Below are 27,184 nucleotides of genomic sequence, written 5' to 3'. Positions count from 1 at the left end.
AAGCAGATCATAATACAAATGCTCTGCTATATTTTCAATGTTTTTATGTGCCTGTATTCAACCAGGACTTTCTGGATATTGTTTACAAATGTCTACTTCTGTTTGATACCTATTGTTTTTCATCCCATCTCAGGTATATATTAAGCCTTCAAATGATTATTAATTCCCATTTTTCTCTTTTCCCTTCACAGGTGTGCCATATAAAGACCACATGCCAATTTCAGTTCCTTATTCTTCCAGTACTCTTTCATCTGCTCAATATGTTTTTTCTTCCTATCTTCTGAGCACTTCATACTAGTTTTTTTTTTTTCACTCTTCTACCTTGGAATCCTTCTATATTCAATACTTATTCCCCAAAAACTTCTCTGTCAATTGTTTCTTTATCTTGTTTATAATTTTTTTTAGAAAACCTGTTTTACTTCACTGAGCCAACTTGTTGTTGACTTCTTATCCCACAAATATTTGAAGATGTTTCTAGATAATCTACAGTACTGCATTCGATACAAATGCCCAAAAAATACATCATCTTTTTCTCATTATTTCTGATATATTTTCTATGCTTCGATAAATTTATTATTAAATTACTACATTATTTCCAACCCTCCATAGCTTTTTGTGGGCTTAATATTTTCCTAATGATTGACCTTTTAGTATTTCTAATTTATCTAAATTATAGTTTGTAATGCCTTATTTTTGCATATTTAAAGAGGCATTTTTTGTTGTAAAAGTCTGGTTATACCTTACGCCCTTCCCATTTTATGTATCCTTTCCTCTACGTTAGCTTTTTCTAAACCACTATCTTGTATTATCTCCTCAAGATATTTATTAACTTTTTTGCCCTTTTCAATTTTGCCATATTTATTTTCAGAAATTTTTGTGCATTTTTAATGTTAGTAAAAAATTTATTTTCCCTGCAGAAATTCTTCAGCCAGTCCTACTGGCTAATTCTTCTAAAAGATTAATTTGTGTTACAGCAGATGACACATTTTCAATAAGTATAGCAAAGTCATCTGCAAATGTGAGGCAATTTATTCCAATTTTTTGTTTCCTCTTCTCAACTTTAATGGTGAAATCTTATATTCATTCAGTTTCTCATTCCAAAGTCTCACTACTTTTTCTACAACACAATTAAAAAGGATTAGTGATAAGCCATCACCTTGCCTATTTCTTCAATAAATTTCACTTTAGATACTGTCTCTGTAAGTGTTTCATGAATTAGATTTACTACAGTAAAACCTCGTTAGCGCGAACTCGCATAAGACGAACTCGCGGTTAATGTGAAAAAAATATTGGTCCAGCCAGGAATACATTAGTTCTTATGGTATGTTTTATTGGTTAACACAAATTTCAGTTAAGGCGAATTACGAACTCTGTGTAAGTTCCTAGTGTAATTAAATTTCACTGTAACACAAACTTCTGACCTTAGAGTATTCTAAAGCATAATTATTATTTATTCCCCCCCCCCCCCCCCCCCCCCCAAAACGAATGTCGGAAATGTAGCTACAAAGCGAATTATACTTATTGTTGACTCGCTTTTAGCATATTGTAGGTCAGTAGCCACGATTATCACCTCAACAATCAGTGTATTCTGTACATTGTAATACATTCAATAATGTGTGCAGCAGCATTTAGGAGTGTACTCAGTGCCAGATTTGACAGCTGTTCTGTTAGTCGTAGCCGTATTGAGTTGGAATACTGAATAAAAACTACAGTTACAACCGGTACCGAAGCACGCGAAAATGGCAAAGAGGAAACAGACAGCTCTAAACATACAGTTAAAGCTTAAGATTCTAGATGAAGTGGACCACGGTACCAAGAAAACAGCAATTGCAGAGCAGTTTGGAATACCTAAATCTACTTTATCTACGATTATTAAGATTCGAGAAAAAATTATTAATGCTGCGGCATCAGGTTCTGGAAACAAATCTAAACGACTTTGTACTGCCAAGTATGAAGACATCGAGATGTTACTGCTAGAATGGTTCAATCATATGCGTGCATCTAACATACCTTTAACTGGCCCTGTGATTCAGTCAAAAGCAAATGATATTGCTAAAGATACGGGCATCGAAGAATTCCGTTGTTCTGCTGGTTGGTGGCATCGGTTCCAAAAGAGACATTCAATTTCATCTGTACAAATTTGTGGTGAAGCAAATAAAGTTGATGAAGAAAGTGCAAACAGCTGGTTGCTTGAATTCAACCGAGTGAGGGAAAAGTATGCCTCGTGTGATGTGTTTAACATGGATGAAACTGGATTTTTCTACAATCTTTTTCCAAATCACACCCTGGGGATAAAAGACAATAAGTGTCACGGTGGAGCACGAAACAAACAACGTGTACCTGTTTGTACTGTGCTGTAATGCTGACGGCAGTGAGAAGTTTCGTCCCTGGGTTATCGGTAAATCCGAGAAACCACGTTGTTTTAAAAACATAAATACGGACACTTTACCTTGCATCTACTCTCACAACAAGAAAGCTTGGATCGATGGCACATCATTTCGCAAGTGGCTTCTTTGTTTCAACAGTTGAATGGTTGCTCAAAATAGACATTTTCTTCTTACATTGGACAGATGTATTGCTCATAACATTCATGATCTGAACCTATCCAACATAAAGGTTCAGTTTTTCCACCCAATGCCACAAGCTGCCTTCAGCCTTTGGACCAAGGCATAATCTCTCTCATAACGAGAGCTTATCGTAAGAAACTTGTAAGAGCTGCAATTCGTGCTGCTGAAAACAATAGTGCAACCCCAAATTGGAATGTGCTTCACGCAATAAAAGCCATTGCAGCAGCCTGGAGCTCAGTATCGCCACATCATATAGGGAAGTGATTTAACAGAGCTTGGAGACATAGCAACACTGAAGATGTCCACGAGTTAGAAGATGCCACTTCACCTGATGAATGGACAGTTCTGCAGGATGTTGCGAACCCTGGGATTAGTTTCGAAGAATTCATTAGTGTAGATGACGATGTTGCCATATGGGCTTCTGTGGAATCGGATATGCCAAAAGCTGTGAACGAGGTGCAAGAAGGGTCATCAGAAGAACGTGAAGAGGAAGGGAATACAGATACCTTTCCACCTACCTGTCAGATGTTTACAGCCTTGGACTGCTTAGAATGGTTTGCTTCAACATCCGACATCACTGCCGGGTTTACGGACGCTATCATTACAATTGGTTGTGAAATTATAAAATATTATCGTTCCCATGAACATCGGCGAACCGTGACTGAATTTTTTCCAAGAAAGTAACATACATAATTTGTGAGTACTTGGATTTTACAATCACTTTATAGTGTTGTAAGTCTACAATAATGTGATTGATAGTGTAGTGTATTGCACATTAGTGTACTGCTGTACATGTATACTTATGAAAATCTGTGTTTTTCACTTAACACGAATTTTTCTAACACGAACTCCGGATTTTTCAGTTCCTTCGGATTCATGTTAACGAAGTTTTACTGTAATATAGACTTTACACCAAATATCGAGTTATTTCATGTACAGTTTGTCTGTCAACAGAACCACAACCATTTTTGAACTCAACAAACATTACTAAAATATCTTTTCAATTCAGTAATCTTTGGTGAATGATTGACTTCAGATTAAATATTTGTTCAGAACAGGACCTGCCTTCCTAAACCCACCCAAATATTCACCTCAATGACTGTCCAGCACTACTTCCACCCTGTTTAGTAAAATGTTGGAAAATATTTTACATGCAACTGGTAACACAGTTGCTAATGTCTTGTTTATTGGCTTTCATATGCAATGGATGTATCGAGGCTACCTCTGGGGTTCTTTTCTGGTATTCAGATTTCCTCGAAAATTAATTATAGCTCCTTTTTTTATTTTTAGGAGAAACAATTTCAAAAGTTCCACTGCAATACAGTCCTCTCTACTAGCTTTATTGTTTTTTAAGGTTTTAATACTTCATCAATTTCTTTGATGGTTAGAGGCAATGCTTCTTCTACATTTTCATGAGTGTTTGAGAATCCCAGCTCATGGATTGGTTGTGGAAAATTAAGAAGCTGATCAAAATATTTTTCAATTATTTTGCAACTTTCGGTGTTGTATAAGCCAAGTTTGCATTTTAATTTGTGATACACGCACTTGAGAGTTGGTACCCTTCAGTCTGCCCTTGTCTGAAAAAAATTAAGATTATTATTTTTTTTAAAGTTTTCCTCAATTTCTGCAAGTTGCCTCTTTTCAAAATCTCTTTTAATTCTTCTAATTATCCTTGATGTTCCCTTTCTTTGCTGTGTAAGTTGATCACAGCATTAAATTTTTCTTCAGCATTTCCTGTTTTTCCACTTTCGGCACTATTAAAGCTTCTTCACACACTTCCTTCCACAATATTTTATTTTCATTTTTGAATGACACAAATGTTTCCTGTGTAGAATTATTGACTTCTTTAGATAGTGATCTGTTAGGTTGTTTCAATTTTCTGCTCAACTCAGTACTGACTCAAGTTAAAAATTATATTTGACAAATGAGCCTTAAAAAACCCTTAGTGATGAGTCATGATCTGTCACAAAATTTTAAAACTGATTCTACCATCACCCAACTGTAACTTAAAATAGAGGGCACGTCTCTGGTCAAAGAACTTAATGCCTTCTTATCAGCATACACACAGCATTCATTTAAAATATGGCACAATGCAATAGTGATGATACATGTGTTATATTATGAAGGCTCATCCTGATGAAGATAGAAGCTATGGGTTAAGGAGTAGTGCACAATACAAAGATAAGATATAATACCTCTGTTTCATGTCAGTGACTCAATGGCATACACCCCAGCTGGGGTTTCGTTTACTTGTCTGAAGTTTATTTTCACACATTTCCAGGCACTTTCTTTCCCACGTATTCACAATATCCCTCTTCACCAGCAACATAAGTGACTTCAGGGGCATCTCACATGATGTTTTTGGAAATCTCACTCACAAGCTTGCCTGGCTGCTGCAACTGCGATATTACCACAAAATTTTGAAGTTCTCTTGATCCAACAGACACCGCTTTACTCTGCTCCTGCAGAGAATACAGGGTGTCTTGGATGTTCTGGGCAAGGTTCTTTGCTGGGTACATTCTATGGATGTTCTGCAGGGTACTTTGAAAGCTGGTGCAGATGAATAAAATCTTTCCATAGGCAAATCTCATCTCCTCGAGAGCCATGATCACATAAATTGGCACCCAAGATGTTAAATCCTGATAGTAGGCAAATCTACAGGACATTATTTGGTAAGGCAATGGAACAGCCAATGCACTCCCTCTGGTATGCTGGTCTGACAAATCTGAATGCCTGTCAGAAGAAATGGACTCAAAACAGGTGGCCGCACTATCTGTGAAGAGCTGCTGTCACCAAGATAGTGACACCCGTAATTTCGCAAGTGGATGCTTTGACCAACAGTTCTTGCTGCAGCTGAAATAAACACAGCTGCACAGCCAGCAATACATCATTCTGGTATCCACTTCTGTTGTGTGCAGTTGAAGTCACGTCTGGTTCCCGACTGCCTCTACTACGTTATCACATCGTCTCAGTTTCTAGCTTGGTCACTCTTTGGAATCTGTCTGTGTATTGTTCATTTATCCACCATGAACATCTCAACTTGGACATATGCATTTGTTAGTTACATCAACCACTAGGACTGTTTGGGTCCTCCCAAAATTCATTCTCAAGCTGATTCTCCTCACTCTGTCTGAGAGACTGCCACCGCATGGCCACAGCTGTTTGCCTGTTTGGAGCCATCTGTTTAGACTACTGTCATCAAAATCCTTGTTTTAAATGCAAATTGATGTATGCTAATAGATAAAATCTGTCATATTCAACCTGTATGAAAGGAATTTAAAATTTATTTAGTTTCTCTTTACCAGCCACAGTGGCTGCTTGTTGCAAATGTGAGAGGATCTTGATATCTGCTGTATTGTTTCCCACTACAAGTCGTTTCACTCATGATCAGTAATGGCTTCATAGCTTCTGGGCAGTTCCAAATAGTTGCTCTCCTGGAGGGTCAGTGATGATGAAGGATGCTGCAGAATCTTTGAACAACTTAGCTTTAAAAACATGTTATATGGTCAGGGGCTCCCATCAAATAATAAGTGGTGGCTTACCAGAGGCCACGGATAGGACTTGTTCTGTTATCTTATGTTGTTAATCTGATGCCAGAATGGTGTGCTGTGTACAATGCCATTAAGTATGAAGTTGGGCCGAATCATAAATGGTGCATCTGTAGTCAAGATGGGACCAGTTGAATAATTTGTAAAATATCTGTAGACAGGCTTTGTTTCTACCTCAAACCATGAGTTTCTTATTACTGGGAATTAATTTCATTAACATAAATCAAAATGATTCTTAGAATCTTAGCACCTACACAGGAACACATAAGAAAATGTTTCAAAAGTAATCTTCAATCATACAATGTTGGTATCACACTTGCCAGATTAACAATTTCTCAATATGACACCTACTGGATTACGAATTTCTCAAACTTCTATCAATGTGAAAGGTTCATTTCATGTTCACATCATTTAACTTCACCAATGGCAAAGTGGTACACAGATCATTTAACAAATATCATATATTCTTTATTCAATAGCTAAATGTACTAGTGAATATTAGTTAAGCTTGGAAAAACACATTTCTTTGGGGTTCACTGCTATAGATGTAATATGAATGACTGAAGAAATGAATGACACATGCAAGAAACACGCATTGCTTTATCACAGTACTTTATTCCACCATTGCAAGCTTCTCGTAGCTACACCCAGAATCTACTTGTAATCATGCTACTCTGTAAAATAATTTCAAATTAATAAATTCAAGAACAGAAAGAAACAGAATAACATGAAGCATAAAATGGTATAGATGAAAGTTTTAAGCATTAAATACAAGACAAAAATAGTATTTCCATTTATATGATTTGTTCCATTCATCTGTCTCTACAGTGCCCACAATACAACAGCTTGAGACAAGTGTCGTTAAAAACCATAAAAACATAAAAGTTTTCAAAAATAAATGTATAAACAAATTAATTCTCCCCACTTGCAGAATAAATCCATGGACATCACCATTTCTTAAAACTGTAGATACAATAAGAGAATAAATCAGTAGTAAAGAGACAAAAATACTTTCAACAGATACTAGAGGCTGACTAATTACTAAACTAAAATATAATGAGTCAGCCAGCCACTCTGCAATGTACTAGAACTTTCTAATTAATGTTTTGGGCTGGAGTTCAGACAGTTCAGAAAATTTAAACACGAATTACACTCATTTTGTAGTCATCTAAAATAGAGGGCAAGTCTTTACTCAAATTTACTGCTACTGAATCAAAATACAAAATGTATCCTGTTAAAATGTAACCTATTGTGGTGTGTACACCTCAGCTACTAGAAAAAAAAGGTGGATCCTCTCACAAGAGTACATAGCCTTTGACTTGAACATGAAGTAGTCGCCTTATCATTAGGCTACCCGAACATGACCCGTGGTCAGACCGAAACTTCCTTATGTCGTCAACCATCTGTCTACAACCTGTTCTCATACATCTATTATTATGTATATTGCTGTACAGGCGAGACATTTTACTCGAAAGTCGCTTGCCCGTGTTGGCAGATAAAAACGGTACTGCAGTGCCTGTGCTATTCCAAATTATGATGCATGCACGTCCAAAGGAATAATCACTGTGGCGACTATAGCTGTTATAAAATATGTGAAATGTGTTCGCAATTGTGAATATGGATAACCATAAGCTGTACAATCAGGGTGTATACGCGAACAAGGAAAAAAAATTCCCGTATTTCCTGGTTAAAAATACACTTTCTCCCGGATGAACACATGCTTTTTCCATGTTAAGTGACAGTATATTTTCCCTCTGAACAGTAAAACTTATCAATCCTTTAGAATGGTTTTGGTTTTGCATGGGTGTAGAATTTCCCTGCACTTGAGAAAACAAAACTCAGGGAAAAAGGCACGTTTTGAAAAGATCTTTGATGTGCAGCAACATGTACACTGCACATTTTCGTATTACGGAAGTATAAATTCTAATTCCACCAAACACTACATGTTACTTTCCGAAGCATTGAAATCGAGATTGTGATAAGATTTTGTAAGCCAGTCATAGCTCATGTCACGTGATCTTGCCAGCCGATGACAGTGGATATTCAGAGCATTGTACAGTGGATATTCAGAGCATTGTGCACGTGATGTAGTCAGCCAATACCAACATTACCATTAAGTAGCGCAAACACACAAACAGGGAGAGTTAATGGTTTACACTAATATACATAGTGCTGCTACAAGGAAAGCAAAGCTTTCACATATAACATTGGTCTCAAAGGTTCATAAGCTGCATGAGAAACTACGATTTCACATAAAATACTGATCTTTTTTGCGCATATTACACTTTAAGATATATCACAGAAATGTGCCAGTAAAATTTTTAATAAAGACATAAATGTCTGATCTTCTGGGCTCAAATTTCTTCTAAATGGCTCATTATCAAAGAGCTGCTTTTCAATTGAGAGTCAAAAGCTCTGTGATTTAAGAAATTCATTGGACATTCTCACACATAGTTCAACTTGTGTAAAAGGAAGTTTACTTGAAAGTAACGCTTTTCAAACCACCATTCACAATATTTTCCTGTGACCTGTTAGAAATAGGTTCTTTTCAGCAGTTGCCAGAGAGCGCCAGATAACAGGCGCCACTGCGCTTGTGCAGCTACAATGACGTAGGAGGTCTGTATGTTCGTATGAGTAAAACATTAAAAGATCTTACATTATGTCATGAAAGAAACAAGACATCAGAGGATACTCCAAGAGCATCAGGATTTTGAACCATACTAAAATGTGCACATTTAAATTGCATATTTAAAGTGCTCATTTACATGTCAAGATTCCCAATGAAGTAGGCCTCGAACTGATATTAAGCTTTTCAGTGTGGTTTTCGGGATGTAAGTTTTCTAGGAGTAAGAGTACTGTATTATCTCATGTTTGGTTCTTTATTATGGCATAATGCTGTACATGCTAGAGGAAGAAAACATACACTTAAAATACTGCGAACAGTTGAAACTGACCAATAGTGTGGAATTAAACAATTTGTTTCAAATACACTGACTGCCTTAGTGGAAAAGATTAATAAAAGCCAAATTTCTACATCTACATCTACATGGTTACTCTGCAATTCACACAAGTGCCTGGCAGAGGGTTCATCAAACCATTTTCATACTACTTCTCTACCATTCCACTCTCGAATGGCGTGTGAGAAAAAGGAGCACCTAAATCTTTCCATTCGAGCTCTGATTTCTCTTATTTTATTATGATGATCATTTCTCCCTACATAGGTGAGTGTCAACAAAATATTTTCGCTTTCGGAAGAGAAAGTTGGTGATTGAAATTTCGTAAATAGATCTCGCTGCAAAGAAAACCATCTTTGTTTCAGTGACTGCCACCCCAACTCGCGTATCATATCAGTGACACTCTCACCCCTATTGTGCGACAACACGTAACGGGCTGCCCATCTTTGCACTTTTTCGATGTCCTCCGTCAATCCTACCTGGTAAGGATCCCACACCGCACAGCAATATTCTAGCAGAGGACGGACAAGTGTAATGTAGGCTGTCTCTTTAGTGGGTTTGTCGCATCTTCTAAGTGTTCTGCCAACAAAGCGCAGTCTTTGTTTTGCCTTTCCCACAATATTATCTATGTGGTCTTTCCAATTTAAGTTGCTTGTAATTGTAATTCCTAAGTATTTAGTCGAATTGACAGCCTTTAGATTTGTGCGATTTATTTTATACCCAAAATTTATCGGATTTCTTTTAGTACCCATGTGGATGACCTCGCACTTTTCTTTGTTTAGTGCCAACTGCCAGAAATTCTCTCTAGACCATTTCATAATTGGAATTGATCATCTGATGATTCTACTAGATGGTAAATTACAGCATCATCTGCAAACAATCTCAGAGGGCTGCTCAGATTATCACCTAGATTATTTATGTAAATAAGGAAAGGCAGAGGGTCTATGACACTACCTTGTGGAGTGCCAGATATCACTTCTGTTCTACTCAATGATTTACCGTCTATCACTACGAAGTGTGACCTCTCAAAAGCCTTCTGGAAATCTAGGCATATGGAATCGATCTGAGATCCCTTGTCAACAGCACTCATTACTTCATGGGAATAAAGAGCTGTGTTGCACAAGAACTATATTTTCTGAATCCATCTTGGTTATGTATCAATAAGTCATTTTCTTGAAGGTGATTCATAATGTTCAAATATAGTATATGCTCCAAAATCCTACTGCAAATTGAGGTCAGTGATATGGGTCTGTAATTCAATGGGTTACTCCTATTTCCTTTCTTGAATACTGGTGTGACCTGTGCTACTTTCCAGTCTTTAGGAACAGACCTTTCTTCAAGTGAGCAGTTGTATATGATTGCTAAGAAAGGCACTATTGCGTCTGCACACTCTGAAAGGAACCTTATTGCTATATCATTTGGACCAGAAGACTTGCCTTTCTTAAGTGATTTGAGTTGTTTCGCAACACCTAAGATATCTACTTTTATGTGACTCATGCTAACAGCTGTTCTGGTTTTGAATTCTGGAATATTTACTTCATCTTCTTTCGTGAAGATGTCATCGTCAAATATTGAAAAAGCTGTTAATACAAATGGTACCCAAGACTGGTATGGTTTCTTGAGCTAATTATGTCTATTTTGTCACTGTCTGTCAGATAAAAGCCAATAAGCCTTTCTTTAGCAAAAAAATTTATCTTCATTGTTTTGCAAGGCAATTAATGCTTGACTCTCAGAAAGGTGGAAATAAAATAAAATCTGAAACTAATAACATATTTTAGACTTCTGTAATTATGTGAATGTATTTTAGTTCACTTGATAGCTCCCGGCCATAGAAATCCATTTTGTTTTCATTTGATGTGAGAGCAGCAAATAAAGAGGAAACAGCAAAATCACTAAATGTAAACACAGGTCACGTGGAGACTACCCACTTATCCCCTATAACTCAGACTGTTCTGTGCATCTTCCCTGGATCTACGATATTTCCGAACCGGGGAAACACTAGATGGTGTATTTGAGACAGGACATCAAAACTTTAAAATAATCGAATTTTCAAAAATATGTTCATTTTGTAGCACACATCTTTCTGAAGAGTCTGATACATAAAACGTGTGTTCAAGGAAATGCTTGACTCTGTTGAATTGAAACGTGTATTATATTTTGTAATGGATGCCATCAAACTATATTCAGGATAGTGGAAATTAAAATGTCCTGTGGTGCCTCTCCTGGTCCCAGTCAGCCGGTTTGACATTCTGCCCTTCTATATATATACAAAGATGATGTGACTTACCGAACGAAAGCGCTGGCAGGTCGATAGACACACAAACAAACACACACACAAAATTAAAGCTTTCGCAACAAACTGTTGCCTGATCAGGAAAGAGGGGAAGGAGAGGGAAAGACGAAAGGATGTGGGTTTTAAGGGAGAGGGTAAGGAGTCATTCCAATCCCGGGAGCGGAAAGACTTACCTTAGGGGGAAAAAAGGACAGGTATACACACGCACATATCCATCCATACATATACAGACACAATCAGACATATATATATATATATATATATATATATATATATATATATATATATATATATATATATATATATATATATATTTTAAGGGAGAGGGTAAGGAGTCATTCCAATCCCGGGAGTGGAAAGACTTACCTTAGGGGGAAAAAAGGACAGGTATACACTCACACACACACACACATATCCATCCGCACATACACAGACACAAGCAGACATTTGTAAAGGCAAAGAGTTTGGGCAGAGATGTCAGTCGAGGCAGAAGTGCAGAGGCAAAGATGTTGTTGAATGACAGGTATGAGTGGCGGCAACTTGAAATTAGTGGAGATTGAGGCCTGGTGGGTAACGGGAAGAGAGGATATATTGAAGAGCAAGTTCCCATCTCCGGAGTTCGGATAGGTTGGTGTTGGTGGGAAGTATCCAGATAACCCGGACGGTGTAACACTGTGCCAAGATGTGCTGGCCGTGCACCAAGGCATGTTTAGCCACAGGGTGATCCTCATTACCAACAAACACTGTCTGCCTGTGTCCATTCATGCGAATGGACAGTTTGTTGCTGGTCATTCCCACATAGAAAGCTTCACAGTGTAGGCAGGTCAGTTGGTAAATCACGTGGGTGCTTTCACACGTGGCTCTGCCTTTGATCGTGTACACCTTCCGGGTTACAGGACTGGAGTAGGTGATGAGGCAACAGTTTGTTGCGAAAGCTTGAATTTTGTGTGTATGTTTGTGTTTGTTTGTGTGTCTGTTGACCTGCCAGCACTTTCATTTGGTAAGTCACATCATCTTTGTTTTTAGATATATTTTTCCTACGTGGAATGTTTCCCTCTGTCAAGAAGGAAACATTCCTAAAGCGTCTAACACATTTTGCTGTTGGCAGACGCTTGTATGAGCACAGTGTTTTGTTGTTGTATATGGCAAGTTTCCTTTGCAATTTAAGTTTTATTTTTGTTTCTTTCTCTCATTCATGATTAGTTGCTGCAGTATTATTCTGAAGTAGCAGGATACAGTAATATCCTTTGTTAGAGAATAGGTTCCTACCAGTCAAAACCACAAAAATTTAACAGAAAACAAAAACAATGAAAAATTCCAGGAATTCTAAAAAATTTCCAGGTTTTTCTGGGTTTTCTCCCGGATGAAAAGATTCCCAGGTTTTTCCCGGATCTCCTGATTGTCCCGGATCGTATGCACCCTGACAATGGAATGATGACAATGAAAATTTGTGCTGGACCGGAACTCAAACCCGAATTTCCCACTTATTGTGAACAGCCAGACCCAAACTTCCATATGTTGTCAGCCATGTGTCTACAACCTGTACTTGTACATCTATTACGTATATTCCATTGTACAGCTTACGGTTGTCCATATTTGCAATTGCAAATACATTTCACGTATTTCATAATGGCTTTAGTTGCCACAGTGCCTGTTCCTTTGGACGTGTATGCAAGTCCAAAGGAACTTTGCAACATAATTCTGAATAACATAGGTACTGCAATATCAAAGATAATTATTTCTTGGTATGTCATTGAGCAGCAGGTTTGGCTGCATTGCCTACTATTTAGACCTGCTCAATTCCCAATGACTCTGCACAAATCAAAACAGCACTTCCTTCTAATATTCCACAGTTGTTGAAGGGTGCCCTGAACTGCATAGTTTGTTTTAACTGCTGGGTGCACAGACCTCGTGGCTTGAAATGTACCATGCAAGTAGAAACAAATGAGAAGTTGTTGAGCCTTTAGGGTGCTTGTAGTTCTATCCTAGGCACAATGACAGAAAAGAGGCACAACTTCTTGTATCCCAAATCTTAAGTTTGACACTCAGCCCACATAAAACAAATGTTGTATAGAATGAAAATTGCCTTAAAAAGGGTTATAAAAGTGCAAGGTGGCGCACACTATTTAGTACACAACTCTGACTCTAGACCTCTTGAGTAATCATGGAAAATATTCACTACACATGCTCAAACATGCTAGTCCTCCAGCTTCAGCACAAGACTGATTTGAGGGCCAGTTCTGTAAGGGCTCATGTTATTTTTATCATTAAATGGTATACCACATCCAGGACTGTCAGACAGGATGACCTGTCCAGCCATAAACTGAACATAAAAAGGATTGGCAATGGATCTATAGAACTGTAAGAAGCAGGTCTCATCGACAACCCATTTTTATTTGAAGTATTTAACCATATTTACAACTTCAGAGTTATTTTTTCAGATTTAATAAGTATGCCTATGATCACTAAGACCAAGAACTTCACAGATATTTTAAAAGTCAGAAGAAAATCTCTCAGGCATTACTCAAGTAAGTTAAAAACAATACCATTTTAAAACTAGAATTTTTCCCTGGTTCTCCCACTTTCTAAGCGATCTAGTGACATCTGAAGTAGGAGAAAGTTGGTGACAAGACTGAGAAAGAAGCAAAAGAATACAAAATCACTGTGCTTCGAATCACATCACTGATGTGTGGGAACACTTTTTGTTGAATGAATGAGAGTATTGTTCCCACCTTGGAGTAAGACTTTGCTCTGCAAATAAGGACTGTTACAACTTTCGAAGGAATCCATGGAAACCCCCTACTACGAAGCTAGTATAGTGTGATCTGTTGCTATGAGGTATTATAGGCTTTACAAATGTCAAAAACATTGCCCAAAGGTGCTTCCATGAAGGAAAGCTTCGTTTACAGCTCTTTCCAGTAGGGCCAAGTTATCAGTGGTGGACCAATACTTCTTGAACTCATACTTACAGTATATGATGATCTTCAAACTCAAATTCACTATTATTAGGAAGAACTTTCCAAAAGAGTTGAGGCAACACTAAAGTAGTCATCTGTAAACATACAATAACTGAACTATTGGTGTCTCACCAAGAGTCTGAATATTTTCCTTCAAACCAGATATGATTTATTATAAGATCTTGGAAGAAAAGTTTCTATTTGTCACATATGTGGTATAACAAGACACACTGGTCCAGTATTCCCAACAACAGACAAACCAGTTTCCATGCAGAAAAAAGGCTCTAAATTTGTTGAATGAAGGCGACATTTTTCCACATAGGCTGTAATATTTATTTAGATTTTATCTTCATTACACAACCAGTGTCAGATTATAAAGCTATTTTTTAGTATTTATACAGAATAAGGTGTCATAAACATGAAAATGGCAGTGATCTTACATAATGTGCTACAATTTGTGGAAGTTTATAAATTATTGTAGAAATACTATTGCTCATGATTCTACCATAATTTGCTATCCATTACGAACAGTAATACATTGTGCTAGTGTGCTGCCATTTTCATGCCTATGACAACTTGGCCTAGGCAGGCAATCAAAATGGGCTTTTTAAGCCAAAATTGGTTGTGTATGTATGAAGTCTTAATACATGTTTCAGCTTGCAAGGAAAAATGTAGCTTTTATTCAACTGTTGTAGGGGCTTGTATTGGCGAAATTTAATATCATCACATTCACTCTGCAGTTTCTTTGACACAGTTAAAAACAAATAATGGAAAATCCAGGATGGAATAATGACAATTTTATGGAAAGGATAGGTTACTACTCACCATACAGCAGAGATGTTGAGTCGCAGATAGAAACAACAAAAAGCCTGTCAAACAGGTAAGCTTTCAGCCAAAAAGGCCTTCTTTCAAATCAGATTACACACACACACACACACACACACACACACACACACACACACACACACACACACAAGGAATGCGAACACACATGAGTTCATAAGCACAAACCTGTGTGTGTGTGTGTGTGTGTGTGTGTGTGTGTGTGTGGCTAAACATCACCGCTCTATAGTGGGTAGCAATCTATCTTTTCCATAATATTCCAGTTAAAAGTGAGCTGAATACACTTCTCAAATGTTGTATAAAAAGCGATCTATGTTGTCCAAGATACATGCACAAGCAAGCAGGCACGAGCGGCCCCCTACCCCACCCCACCCCACCCCCACACACACACTAATAATTTTTTAAAGAACACAAAAAAAACAGTCAACTAAAAATGTTACCTTGCATGCTATAACTGGCCAGAAGAATAGCTTGTTTTACATCACAACTCATGCGACCTTCAATGACATCTGCTTTCAATTGCAGAAAGTAGTGATATCTATAGAAACAAAATAAAAAATACAAAAAGAAAACCTCAAATGGCCAGTCTCTTAGATAATCTTCCACAATAACAAAAATATATATAACAATTATAAAAATGTAAATACATGAAACAATACCTCGTCATTTCATCATGAATCAAGTTGACTCCAGATATATAGTACATAACTCGCAACAATAAATTTGGTTCACGGGCATATTTATCCAGTTGCCTTTTCAGCGGTCTGTCCATCTCCACCCAGCGAAGGCGGGGAGGTTCATGCAGGGATACATACCGCAGACCAAAAAAGTCTGGCTGTCAAATATAATTTACAGCACTAAAATTACATCGAACTCCTGGAGTATTGTATGTTCATTATACAGTAATTATTTCTAAAAAGGCACGTTCTCCTTATATACTGGCAGTAAACTTACGCATCCAAGAGCAAAACAAAAAAAAAAAAAAAAAGAGAACCATTGCAGATATTGCCAACAGCTCTTTGAATTATTATTTAACTTACCTGCTGCAAGGTAAGCCGTTGGCATACATTATCCAAACAATCTCGGCCACTGCTCTCTGAAGACAATGTGCATTCTATTGTTGTACTGTCAAGCAACTCAACACAGATAACATATACAGATTTAGATGCCACATTGTACTGACGGCTCTTTTTCAGTCGCAGTCTGAATGGCATATTACTGGATACTTTTCTGAAATCACAATTACATCTGCAATAATACTTGCTGAAACAGATTATTATTATACAATGCAAACTTTCATCATCAGTATGTGGACATTATGCTGTGGTTCAAGGCATGTTTCTGTGCATAACATTTCATCTCCTAAAGCATAAGACATCTTCAAAGGACTCTGACTTCATTAGTTGATTTCTGAACTCTAATAAGCTCAGCAAGTTGAACTGTTTATACTTAACCTCACAATGGGTGACTCATGATATTATCTGATCGCCGCTGCCATGTGAAGTGGATATATTTGCTTCATTTAGCACTAATCTCCACAACTTGACTAATTTCATTCTTACTCTTTTATATTAATGAAACATTAGGCACACAAACATGACTTAAACCATATAACTAAAATAACCAAGTTAATTGCTGTTATAAAAATACTATGATAAATAAAATACAAAGCATCAAGTTTAGTTTCTAAACGTGCAGTTCTAAAGCACCGACTGCACACTGACCAGCACGGTGCCATGAAATGGCATCAAGAAGGTGCTGACCTGCACGCCAATGGAAAGAGTAGGTAGTGCCACACCTCCAGGAAGACACGAGTTCACCGTCCTCTGCCAATGGTGACTCAACCAGCCACCCATCACTGGTTGGTCCCAGCTAGGTCGCAGACTTTGAGAGCATCAGTACTCAGCAATAAGAAGACTTAGCCTGCTTTGTGTGAGCAGTAATAGAGAATAAATGTAACTGTATGTATGAGGCACATGAAGGACATCAAGCCACCTCACATTGAGAAGTTAAGTTATGTTTCTTTCCTTAATAGAAATGAAATTTTCTATTAATTTGAATGAGTGTGTACAGATCATTTTGGATTCCTGCCACTGGTTATTGCATCTTCTCTCTCTCCTCGTTTGTGTCTTTGCTGACTCCCACAGTTACAGACACAACACTGAAGATTTAATATAGGTGTCTCTCCCACTGACATTTTTATGTCTGTATCTAGAGAACATAATTTTTTATGATTTTCACCTATAACACCAATATCATTCAATACACTATTGGGCTCAAACACTACAGTTCGAAACAGAGAGAGTGCTGGAATCAATTCAACTACATTTACTAAGCAATTGAGTAATTATTCAGAAGACAACTGTCTTTTGGTTATACATCTTGTAGCATAAATTCATTTTTGTTGTTATATATATTGTAATTAGATCATTAATTTTTCCAATATACAGAGAATTTTGTCTTTATATTGATGCCAGGAGTTGAGAAAGATGCTTGCACTCATTGCTATGAAATATGCTGCCTGATCTCATTCCATCATTGACTAGGTACAGCTCCATGCTTACCTTGCATTCGCATCACACCTCACAATGAACACTGTTAATACTGGTGTGGATGAGCTGACCTCATGGTAGCGAGAGACTCAATGAGTTTCTGGAACATCTTAACCCACATCACTCAAGTATTAACATCACCAAGAAACTGGGAAAGGATGGTCAGTTGCCATTTCTGGATGTACTTGTCGAAATATGAGCAGATGTGTTGTTTGGCCACAGGGCATGTCGCAAGCCGTCACACAGTGATTTATACCTGCAAGCCAGCAGCTATCACCACCCAGTGCAGGAGAATACAAATCTGGAGACACTGGTCCCCAGGCCACACATCTTTTCCGACCCAGATATTTAGCAGCTGAAGTACAGCATCTATTATCAGTGTTCTGCAAGAATGGTTACGCACCCTTCAACTAGCCACACCACCACATGATCTAGAAGAAGAGCACGAGACTGTGGCATACTTGTCCTATGCAGGATCTATTTCTGCAAAAATCAGAAGGATTCTCAAGCCCTAAAGCATCAAGTGTGTGTTCCGGCCACCTACCAAAATAAGTGGAGTACTGGAAAACATGAAACATGACTTTTGGGACTAAGAGAGCCAGGAATTTATGATATACTTTGCCCATGTGGCATGTTGTACATTGGCCAAACAACTAGTACAGTGTACATCAGATGCAAAGAACATTAGAGGCACATCGACTACGACAGGAAACTAAATCAACCATTGCCAAGCACTGTCTGGAACTCAAGTCATTCCACGAAATACGATGAAATGAGGATTCTGGGACAGATCCCAAGACACTGGGACAGTGTTGTAAAAGAGTCTATAGAGATAAAGGTGATGGAAAACCTCCTCATGAATAGTGAAACTAGGTGCCAACTCACAAGGGGAGATCACGATGTTCAGATCACAGATTTACTCCGAACTTTGTACACTTTTTGTAGTCTATTAGGGCAACATCAAGTGCAAGTAGTAAGGCATACTAGTTAGCCAATTCTGAGGAAATCAAAAGAGAAATTTTATGCATCAGTGATGTATTGGGGCACTGCGACACTGAGCACGAGACGGCGGTGGACAGGTGGTTAGCGTTCAATCTCTGTAATCGTTGGATCGCTGGCTCGCGTCCCAGTCTTTTTTTTTTATATATATATATTTTTTCAACACTAGCCATATTATTTCATATATTTTACCGCTGAACGGTAATATGATGCAAAGACGTGTATCAGCATGAAATTTTATTGAATTTCCAATGTTATTTGGTTGTTTGGTAACTTTTATCATCACAGCAAATACTATATTTATAATTATTAAGTAAATGACTAAATACTTAAAGTTTTCCTGAAGATGCATGCCTGTCATGATTTCTGGTACCAAGGTACCACGAACTGCTGTACACCTGGATGGTTTGATCTGTAGACACATGTTTCAAGGACAGTGGTCAGGCTTAGAAAGTCCAAGTCAAACACCGATAAATACAGGTGTAAATAACTTTATCCAATAGTACAGTGGGTTACAATAAGCCCGAATATGAGGGTAATGCACAATTAATAGTCGGATGTGCTTTTGACATTACAAGTTGCAGGATGATATTTTTCTTACAGACATGGAAAACATAAATTAAAATGACACCTAAAACATCAAATGAATGCAATCTTTCTGTATGCTCAAGGAATCTTCAGAGTTTCTAAGGAAAAACAAAGGTGGTTGATATTTTGAAAAATTTATCTTTCTTTTGACAATTTGGATGCAAACCAAGGGTAGCACAACGTTTGCGTACATATCAGTGCCGAAAATTGGCAATGTATGATTGAATGTGTTTGAATAGCATCTTCACGAGAAGCAATTTCTCTTTCATTGTCAATAAAATACGAACAAGTCTGAAGAGGCTTGATAAAGTTTTTAACTTGCTAAGAGAAATAATAATCATATAATATCTGTTGTAATAATAAGTTAGTTAAAAGCAAAATAACACTGAAAATTCAATAAGAGTTCATGCAAATACATGTCTCTTTTCATTATATTACCTTTGAAATGTAATATGTATGAACTAATATGACCAGCGTTGAAAAAAAAAATATAAATTAAAAAATAGAAGAAGAAGAAAGGAAAAAAACATACGCAGGACTCAATCCAGCGATCCCCTGATTACAGAGTTCGAACGCTAACCCATGACTGCCACCAGCTCATGCTGAGGATCACTACACACCAGTACATCACTGATGCATAAAACTTCTCTTGCAATTTTCTCAAAATCGCCTAAGATGTATGCCTTACTGCTTGCACATTATGTTTTCCAAATGGACTATTAGAAGTGAAGAAAATTTGAAGTGAACCCATGATCAAAATGTTGTGGCCTCCCCTTGTCAGTACAAGTGCTGCACTGAAGTTGTTGGAAACATAATCAGGACAATAGCAGAACTCCATAAAAAGAACTGAGGGTGTGGACATGGGGAATGAATCTCAGACGGAGCAGCAGGCACACCAGACTGAACATGGAACATCGCAGGATGCTTCTAATCGGAGCAGACGGCAGAGGGAACACCTTGAAATGCACTGGACTGAAAACTGAATGCCAGTACGCAGACAAGTGCACTAAACTGAAGACAAAACACCGGCACTCAGCCCGACACACCAGACCAAAGAGGGAACACCTAAGAATGTTTGCAATGGGAGCGGACCGCAGAGGGAACACCTGGAACCACACTGGAGTGAAAACAGAGCACCATCACATTGGCAGACACACAAGAGCGAAGAGGGAATGCTGAAGGGACATTGCTAATGGGCACAGACTGTAGTCAGAATGCCTGAAACCAACCACGAAGGGTGAAGACTGTAGGTATAAACACTAAGCCCATTCCACTTGGCAAGCACATCCACCACCAAAATTAATACAGTGTGCGGCATTGAAGTCGATATTTACAAACTGTTAATCTGATAAGTTATTACAAACCCTCACCTTCTTTATGTAGTTAATACTGATTGCTGATTTTTAGAACAATATGAATAGTTGGTATTTGAAGCAAAATTATTGCAGCATATTTTACAGTTAACTTCAACAAAACAACATGTAACTCAATTATCTGTTTTACAGCTACCAGTTTTGATTCTTTTCACCTACAATGATAAAATTGTGGTTAACGAGCACAAAATTTTTGCCAGTATTTTGTAAAGAAAATGAAAAAAAGGAAGGAAGGAAAATCAAGCTTTAACATCCCACTGACAACTACAGTATTATAGACAGAACTCAAGCTTGGAATCATTAAGGATGGAGAAAGTAATTGGAGATGTCATTTTTGTAGAAACCATTCCACCATTTGCCTTTGGTGATTTAGGGAAACCATGAAGACCAAACCCTGGACATCCGACTAAGGATCTGAACCTTGGTCCTCTCATATTTTGAGTCCATTGTCTTAGCATCTGCGCCCCTGTGGTCATGAACATGGACTGCAGACTGAGGCAGCTCTGACAGAAGACTACAAACTTCATTAAATCACATTGCTATCTACTTGTTCAAAAACACATAAAATATAAGTGCACCCGCTTGCTGTGTGATGCAATACAGGAAGAATTTATAAATGAACATTTATGTGGAATGTCCAGAAAGTAAGTGCCCTTTTGGAAAAAACTCATAAAAACATTTTTTTCAAACCAAAATTTATTTTTACAAGAAAGAGTGTTTCTTAAGCCATTTTTCTACATAATTGCCACCATTGTTTATACATTTGTTGTAGTGGGAAACAAGCTTTTCTATTCCCTCTTCATAGAAAGATGTAACAGTGAAGTCAGTCACTGCTGAATACCATTTTTTTCTTTCTCTCTTTTTTTTTTGCATACTTTTCTGCTTGTTGAATTCCTTCTCAGAGGTGAAACCATCACTGTGGTATGATACTGTGAAACACTGAGAAAATTTTGGTGTGCAATTCAAAACAAAATGTGTGGAATGCTCAGTCAAGGCAAGATGTTGCTTCATGACAATACGTTCCCATTCTGCTGGTGTCACTCAGAACATTATTCAACAATTCAATTGGAAGCAGTTGGATGATATGGCATACAACTCCAATCTCACACCTTCTGACTAATTTTTTGGGAAGGTGCTTTGACAGCAATGACAATGCAAAAAACGGCGTTCAGCTGTGGATGTCCGCACTGGCAGGATATTTCTATGAAGAGGGCATAGAAAAGTTGGAGGTTCCTGCTATGACAAAATCTGAACAATGGTGGCAGCTATGTGTAGAGAAACAGTTTAAGAAATGCTCTTTCTTGTAAAAATAAATTTTGATTAGGGAAAAAAATGTTTTTATGAAGTTTTTTTAAGACAGTACTGACTTACTGGTCATGCTCTGTAAATCAAGTCAGAAGCCAAGGAATGACAATCAGAATAAATCTCCTTAAATGCAGATTAAGTACTTCTCCTGGGCAACTTTTCTCACACGACTGTTGAATTCTTGAGTGGAAGCAACCAGCCAATCAAAAAACTGTATGTAGGCCCATATGTAGCCATATATCTAATAAAATGTGTGTATCCAATGAACAAATGAAGCATTCAAATTCACCATGTTTACTGTGAATTAGAGGTGGGCCAAACGGTTATTCTGGAGTAACCGTAATCACGGTTTCAGTTATTCTTTGATAACCATTATTTTTAACAGTTACCAATAACTGTCAAGTTATTTTTCACTACTGAATACTCTGCTGGGGCTGCAGTTAAATAATGACATAGTTGGAATCCATCAGTTTAGATATCAGTATAACTGCTGGTAGTGTGAAATGGCAGGAATGTCGTATGAATCATGTTATAACCTTAGCTAAGTAACTCCAGGTACATTTCAGTTGATGTTAGAATGATTATTAGTGTTTCATATTATATGTATGTAGGTTATCGGTAGCTATTAGATACATTATTCTCGCAGCTGCAACGGAAAGTATGCAGAACTTCGCCACAGCACTGTTTAAGTAAAATGATAACAATGTGTGTTTTTAAGTATAAAGTAATATGTAAACTGAATACTGTAGGTTGAATTCAAAGCATAATTTCTTGTGCTGCTCACTTAATAGAATAAGTGTACAGCCTTGTAATACAACAAAAAATATACATAATGTGACAGCTTCGTTTACTCATGTCCTGTACAAGATAGCCCTATTGGGGAAAGTGTGAGTTGGCTAATCCAAGTTTTATGTGAGATTTGGAAAACCGCTCGATTTCTCCAGCTACAGCATGTGTATAACATATGAAGACATGCAGATCGAAAAGGTTGACAGTGTTACATTTCTGGGACTACAAATCAATAATAAATTCAGTTGGGAAGGGCATACCACAGAGTTGCTGAAGTGCTTAAACAAGTCTGTATTTGCAGTGAGAATGATGTCAGATGTAGGAGACATAAATATAAAAAAGCTTACATACTTTCATTCTATTATTTCATAAGGGATCATATTCTGGGGTAACTTATGAAACAGAGCAAAAGTTCTTAGCATGTAAAAGTGTGTAATAAAAATCGTTTGTGGTATAAATTCAAGAACATCATGTACAAACCTGTGCAAGGAGCTTTGTATTCTAACCCCTGCTTCATGGTATATTTATTCCTTAATGAAATTTGTTGCAAGTATTTCCAACCAATAGTGCAATACATAATATCAATACTAGAAATAGGAACAGCAATCTACATAAAGACCTAAAATCACTTACCTTGGTCCAAAATGGGGTCCAATATTCAGGAATACGCATTTTCAATAAACTGCCAGCAAGTCAGCAACCATTAAAAACTTGGTTTCAGATAAAGCACGGTTTACAGAGAGATTGAAAGACTTTTTGATACAGAAGTATCCGATTCCACCCGTCTACTTTGACCCAGGACGACATCAATATGGCGGAAATGGCTATTCTAAGTGTCTCCTATGATGTCACTACATACACATGGCAATAAGACAATAATATCTCCCTCCAAAAATACAATCAAACTAATGGGACAACAACAGGAAGTTGCGGGTTTTAGGGTGAGGACAACATAAATATAATAGTAAAAAAATACACACACCATGATCCCAAAACACAAAATGACGAACAAACAGAAAAAAAAATTACAACATTCCGCTACACCAACAAAAATCTGCAGGAATCGGACACTTTCCTTGAACTACATAGGTCAACCACAGATGACGATACCAAAACACCAACACCTACGAAAATGGGAATCGGTCATTTCCGGTGACCTATATATGTCAACCACAACTATTGATACCAAGAAACCAAGACTTATAACTGCAAAAAATAAAACCAAAACCACAACCTCAAAAATCCACAAATCAAACATCCCTACATAAATTAAAACACATTCAATACTCCATAAATACACAAAACATCACAACTAGAAAAGAAAAAAAAAAAGTACTTACCACCGGCAGATTCCAGCACTGCAAACTATATTGGTCAGTCCAACCCCCCCCCCCCCTCACATACACACACACACATTAAAGGTCTTACCACACTGCAAAAACAACAAACCTATAACTCCTAATGAAAACATCAAACATGTAAACAAAGAAACTTGATAATTCATTGAAAAAACTTCCAAACCTTACGTTTGGCATTACTAACACTGACGACAACGACTTCACACACCCAACACCAAGGCTCAAATAAACCCAATCTACAAACACAACCAACTCATAAACACCATGCTGTAATGACATTCACACAACACAACACCCTTATGCCAAAGCAGACGGGTGGAATCGGACGCTTCCTTTGACCCCTCCTCCTACTCTATACCTTAACAGAGACTGTTAGACCAGATTAAATAAAACTTCTGCTATATTTCAGTTTTGATAGCACTTTGTCACAACTGTCAATATCAGGTATTCTGTGCACGATAAATTTGTTCAAAGTGCATAACTATGTTTTATTCTGACAGTGCATCAATTCTATAAATGTTAGCAGTTACTGTAATATATTCACATGTTTTGACAATCTACTGACAAATGATGAGGATAATAATTATTATATTCAAATGTTTTACGTTATACTTTCTGACATGTTATTTGTCATTCGCTATGGCCAGTGGCTATTTCCACAGCAGTACGAAAATATTTATTTGCTCCAGTAACTATCCTCTCTGGAAATATCACTGGTGTCTATGACCCTTAACTGGAGTCACTGAGTCAGGGACACAGACACACAGTTATTCCGTTACCAACTTCAAGGTTACCTATACTGGTAGCCCGATAACTGCCAGAGAATAACTGAGAGGCAATAACGATAACTGCCAGAGAAAAATACTGATCTCTGACAATTATTTCCATAGTTGCTCAAATTCCTTATGGTAACTCTCTTTGTACTACCAGTCCAAGCTAAATTGACATATAAGGCAGTGGCTCAAAGGAACGACCGTACTTGTTAATGCCCGTACTGCAGCTCCAATCAGCCACCGCTCTGACATTAACTTTATTTAATTGTTTGTGCTAAAAGTAATGAAGGCACATGAAATAGTACACAGCTCTTATCAAAAAATGGTGCACAGTCTCACAGTTATTTCCATGACCTATAGAACGCCTTCCAAATGGTCTATCCCTCTCCTTCGTAGCCAGATCTCCGAGTTGACGTGAAAGCGTAGTACGATCTTCGGTCAAAAGATGGCGCGAGGTGCTGTTGGCAGTTATTGAAATAACTGCCAGTATCAGATGAGCAGTTATCACAGTAACTGTTACTTCTCAGTAATCAGTTATTTCGATCAGTTACGTTATTTTTTGCCACCTCTACTGTGAATAGTACGTAATGAACAGTAGGTAACTAACAATTTTCATACATTACGCAAAGCAATAAGAGTATAGAATAGGGGCATGCTGTGACCTACATGTTATACCGAGGACTGTAGGTAGTATTGATTGTTTGGTGTGATGAGAATGCGAAGGGGTTTGGTAACAGTTGCTCATAAGTATCCAGTGAAAGGGCAAGTGGCATATATAGGGCTTCAATGATTAGGAACAATTTATGAAATTTCAGTGTGAATACAACCACAGAATGCACTGGCTTCGTCCAGTGACATAATAATGATGTGGTGTGTGATGTCATACATGTACAAACAGGAAGTGAACAGAACACTGACAATATTTTTCTTGTGTCTATATTACTTGTTCTGGAATGTAGGTTAGGGTAAGATATCACTATGAGTAAAGTGATGTGTTGCCCCATGTCATTCTCAAATCGAGGAATGATGTCCGTGACTCTGAATGTGATGTCACAAGAAAACTCTTAATTGCATGTACTCAGTTGTACAAGCAGCAATTTTGGGTGTATATAATTTGTAATATAATTTTTATCATTATGTTAGTGTTGACCACATCCTGTGCACAGAAGTTTGTTTCTTTTGTGCATATGCCCAAGTTTTAATGGACACAATGTATCTGCAAAACAGGGCGAAACAGATGGTATATCCACACATTGCAGAATCTGCTAGTTGTTCAATTACTCCATGCCACTGCCATCCCATGTGCTGCAGGCACAAGATTGTGACAATAGTGGTGACATCATCATTATAAATGAAGGCAGCATTTATTAATTAGACTTAAAAGAGTATTGACAGATTCGTAAAGACAAGCATTGTATGTTAAAGATTTTGTAAATAACTTGTAATTGAAGTATTCTGAACTGTAATATGAGATACAATACATACACCTCTTAAGAAGCGCAAGTGAATGTCGTTTTGAGGAACTGGTTTTTCTAGAATGACATTTCAGCTAGCACAGAAGATACACTAGTGACTGAGTCTTCAGCTATGAAATAAATTCACAGTCATTCTGCCAGTGCACTGCAGCACATAAAGGTGCAAAAATTTTAATTAACAACAATGACTGAAAAAAACTCTTCGCACAACTAACTGGTATATATAACAATTCAAGGTTGTGGCAACAAATTTATTTGTACCATAGCATTGTGAGCAGCTGCTTTAATCTATATGAGCACATCTCCAGGCCTGACTCACAATCTCACTGTTGGTAACGATTTTACCTATGATTTTAGAAAACTACATCCAGATGTTAGCCTACAGGGTACATGTGGACAATCCATACAAATCCCTACTGGCAAGATAAACCTCAATTCTCCTTCAAATCCATTTAACTGTGGGCCTACTCCTACATACCTATTGGAATAACCTCTGGATGTAGTGACTGGAGAAATCTTCTGATAGCCTAATGGTTAAGGATTGCTTGCAAAAATTAGGAAATCTGTGTTCAAGTCTTCATCTGGCATAAATTTACAATAGTCTGACATATTCATTTTATTGAAGTTCAGCATTTCAGTGTGGGTTTCACCAATTCTCAACCAAGCTATTCCACCTAACCAAGATCTTGGACAATGCTGCTGAAAAGTACGTCACCAAAAATTTCATTTTTAAAAAATAATAAAAATGGTGATGGTAATTTAAAGCAATGTTTCATGACCTCTCACAATCATGAATAATCTGCAAGGAAA

General features: G+C 37.5%; 1 protein-coding gene across 1 annotated transcript in view; it reads right to left on the bottom strand.

Moving 5' to 3' along the window:
• Positions 1–27,184, bottom strand: part of LOC126249063 (tyrosine-protein phosphatase non-receptor type 14) — a 188,182-nt gene that overhangs the window by 156,457 nt on the left and 4,541 nt on the right. The window contains exons 3-5 of the mRNA XM_049950714.1: positions 16,203–16,392; positions 15,822–15,997; positions 15,603–15,700 (exon numbers count right to left, since the gene is read on the bottom strand). Coding sequence (XP_049806671.1) covers positions 15,603–15,700; positions 15,822–15,997; positions 16,203–16,376 — 448 coding nt within the window. The 5' untranslated portion in view covers positions 16,377–16,392. The remainder of the gene's footprint in view (positions 1–15,602; positions 15,701–15,821; positions 15,998–16,202; positions 16,393–27,184) is intronic.

This window comes from Schistocerca nitens, chromosome 3 (genome assembly GCF_023898315.1).
Source record: "Schistocerca nitens isolate TAMUIC-IGC-003100 chromosome 3, iqSchNite1.1, whole genome shotgun sequence".
Classification (NCBI taxonomy): domain Eukaryota; kingdom Metazoa; phylum Arthropoda; class Insecta; order Orthoptera; family Acrididae; genus Schistocerca; species Schistocerca nitens.
Note: the sequence above shows the minus strand (reverse complement) of the source record. Positions and strands in the feature narration are given on the sequence as shown.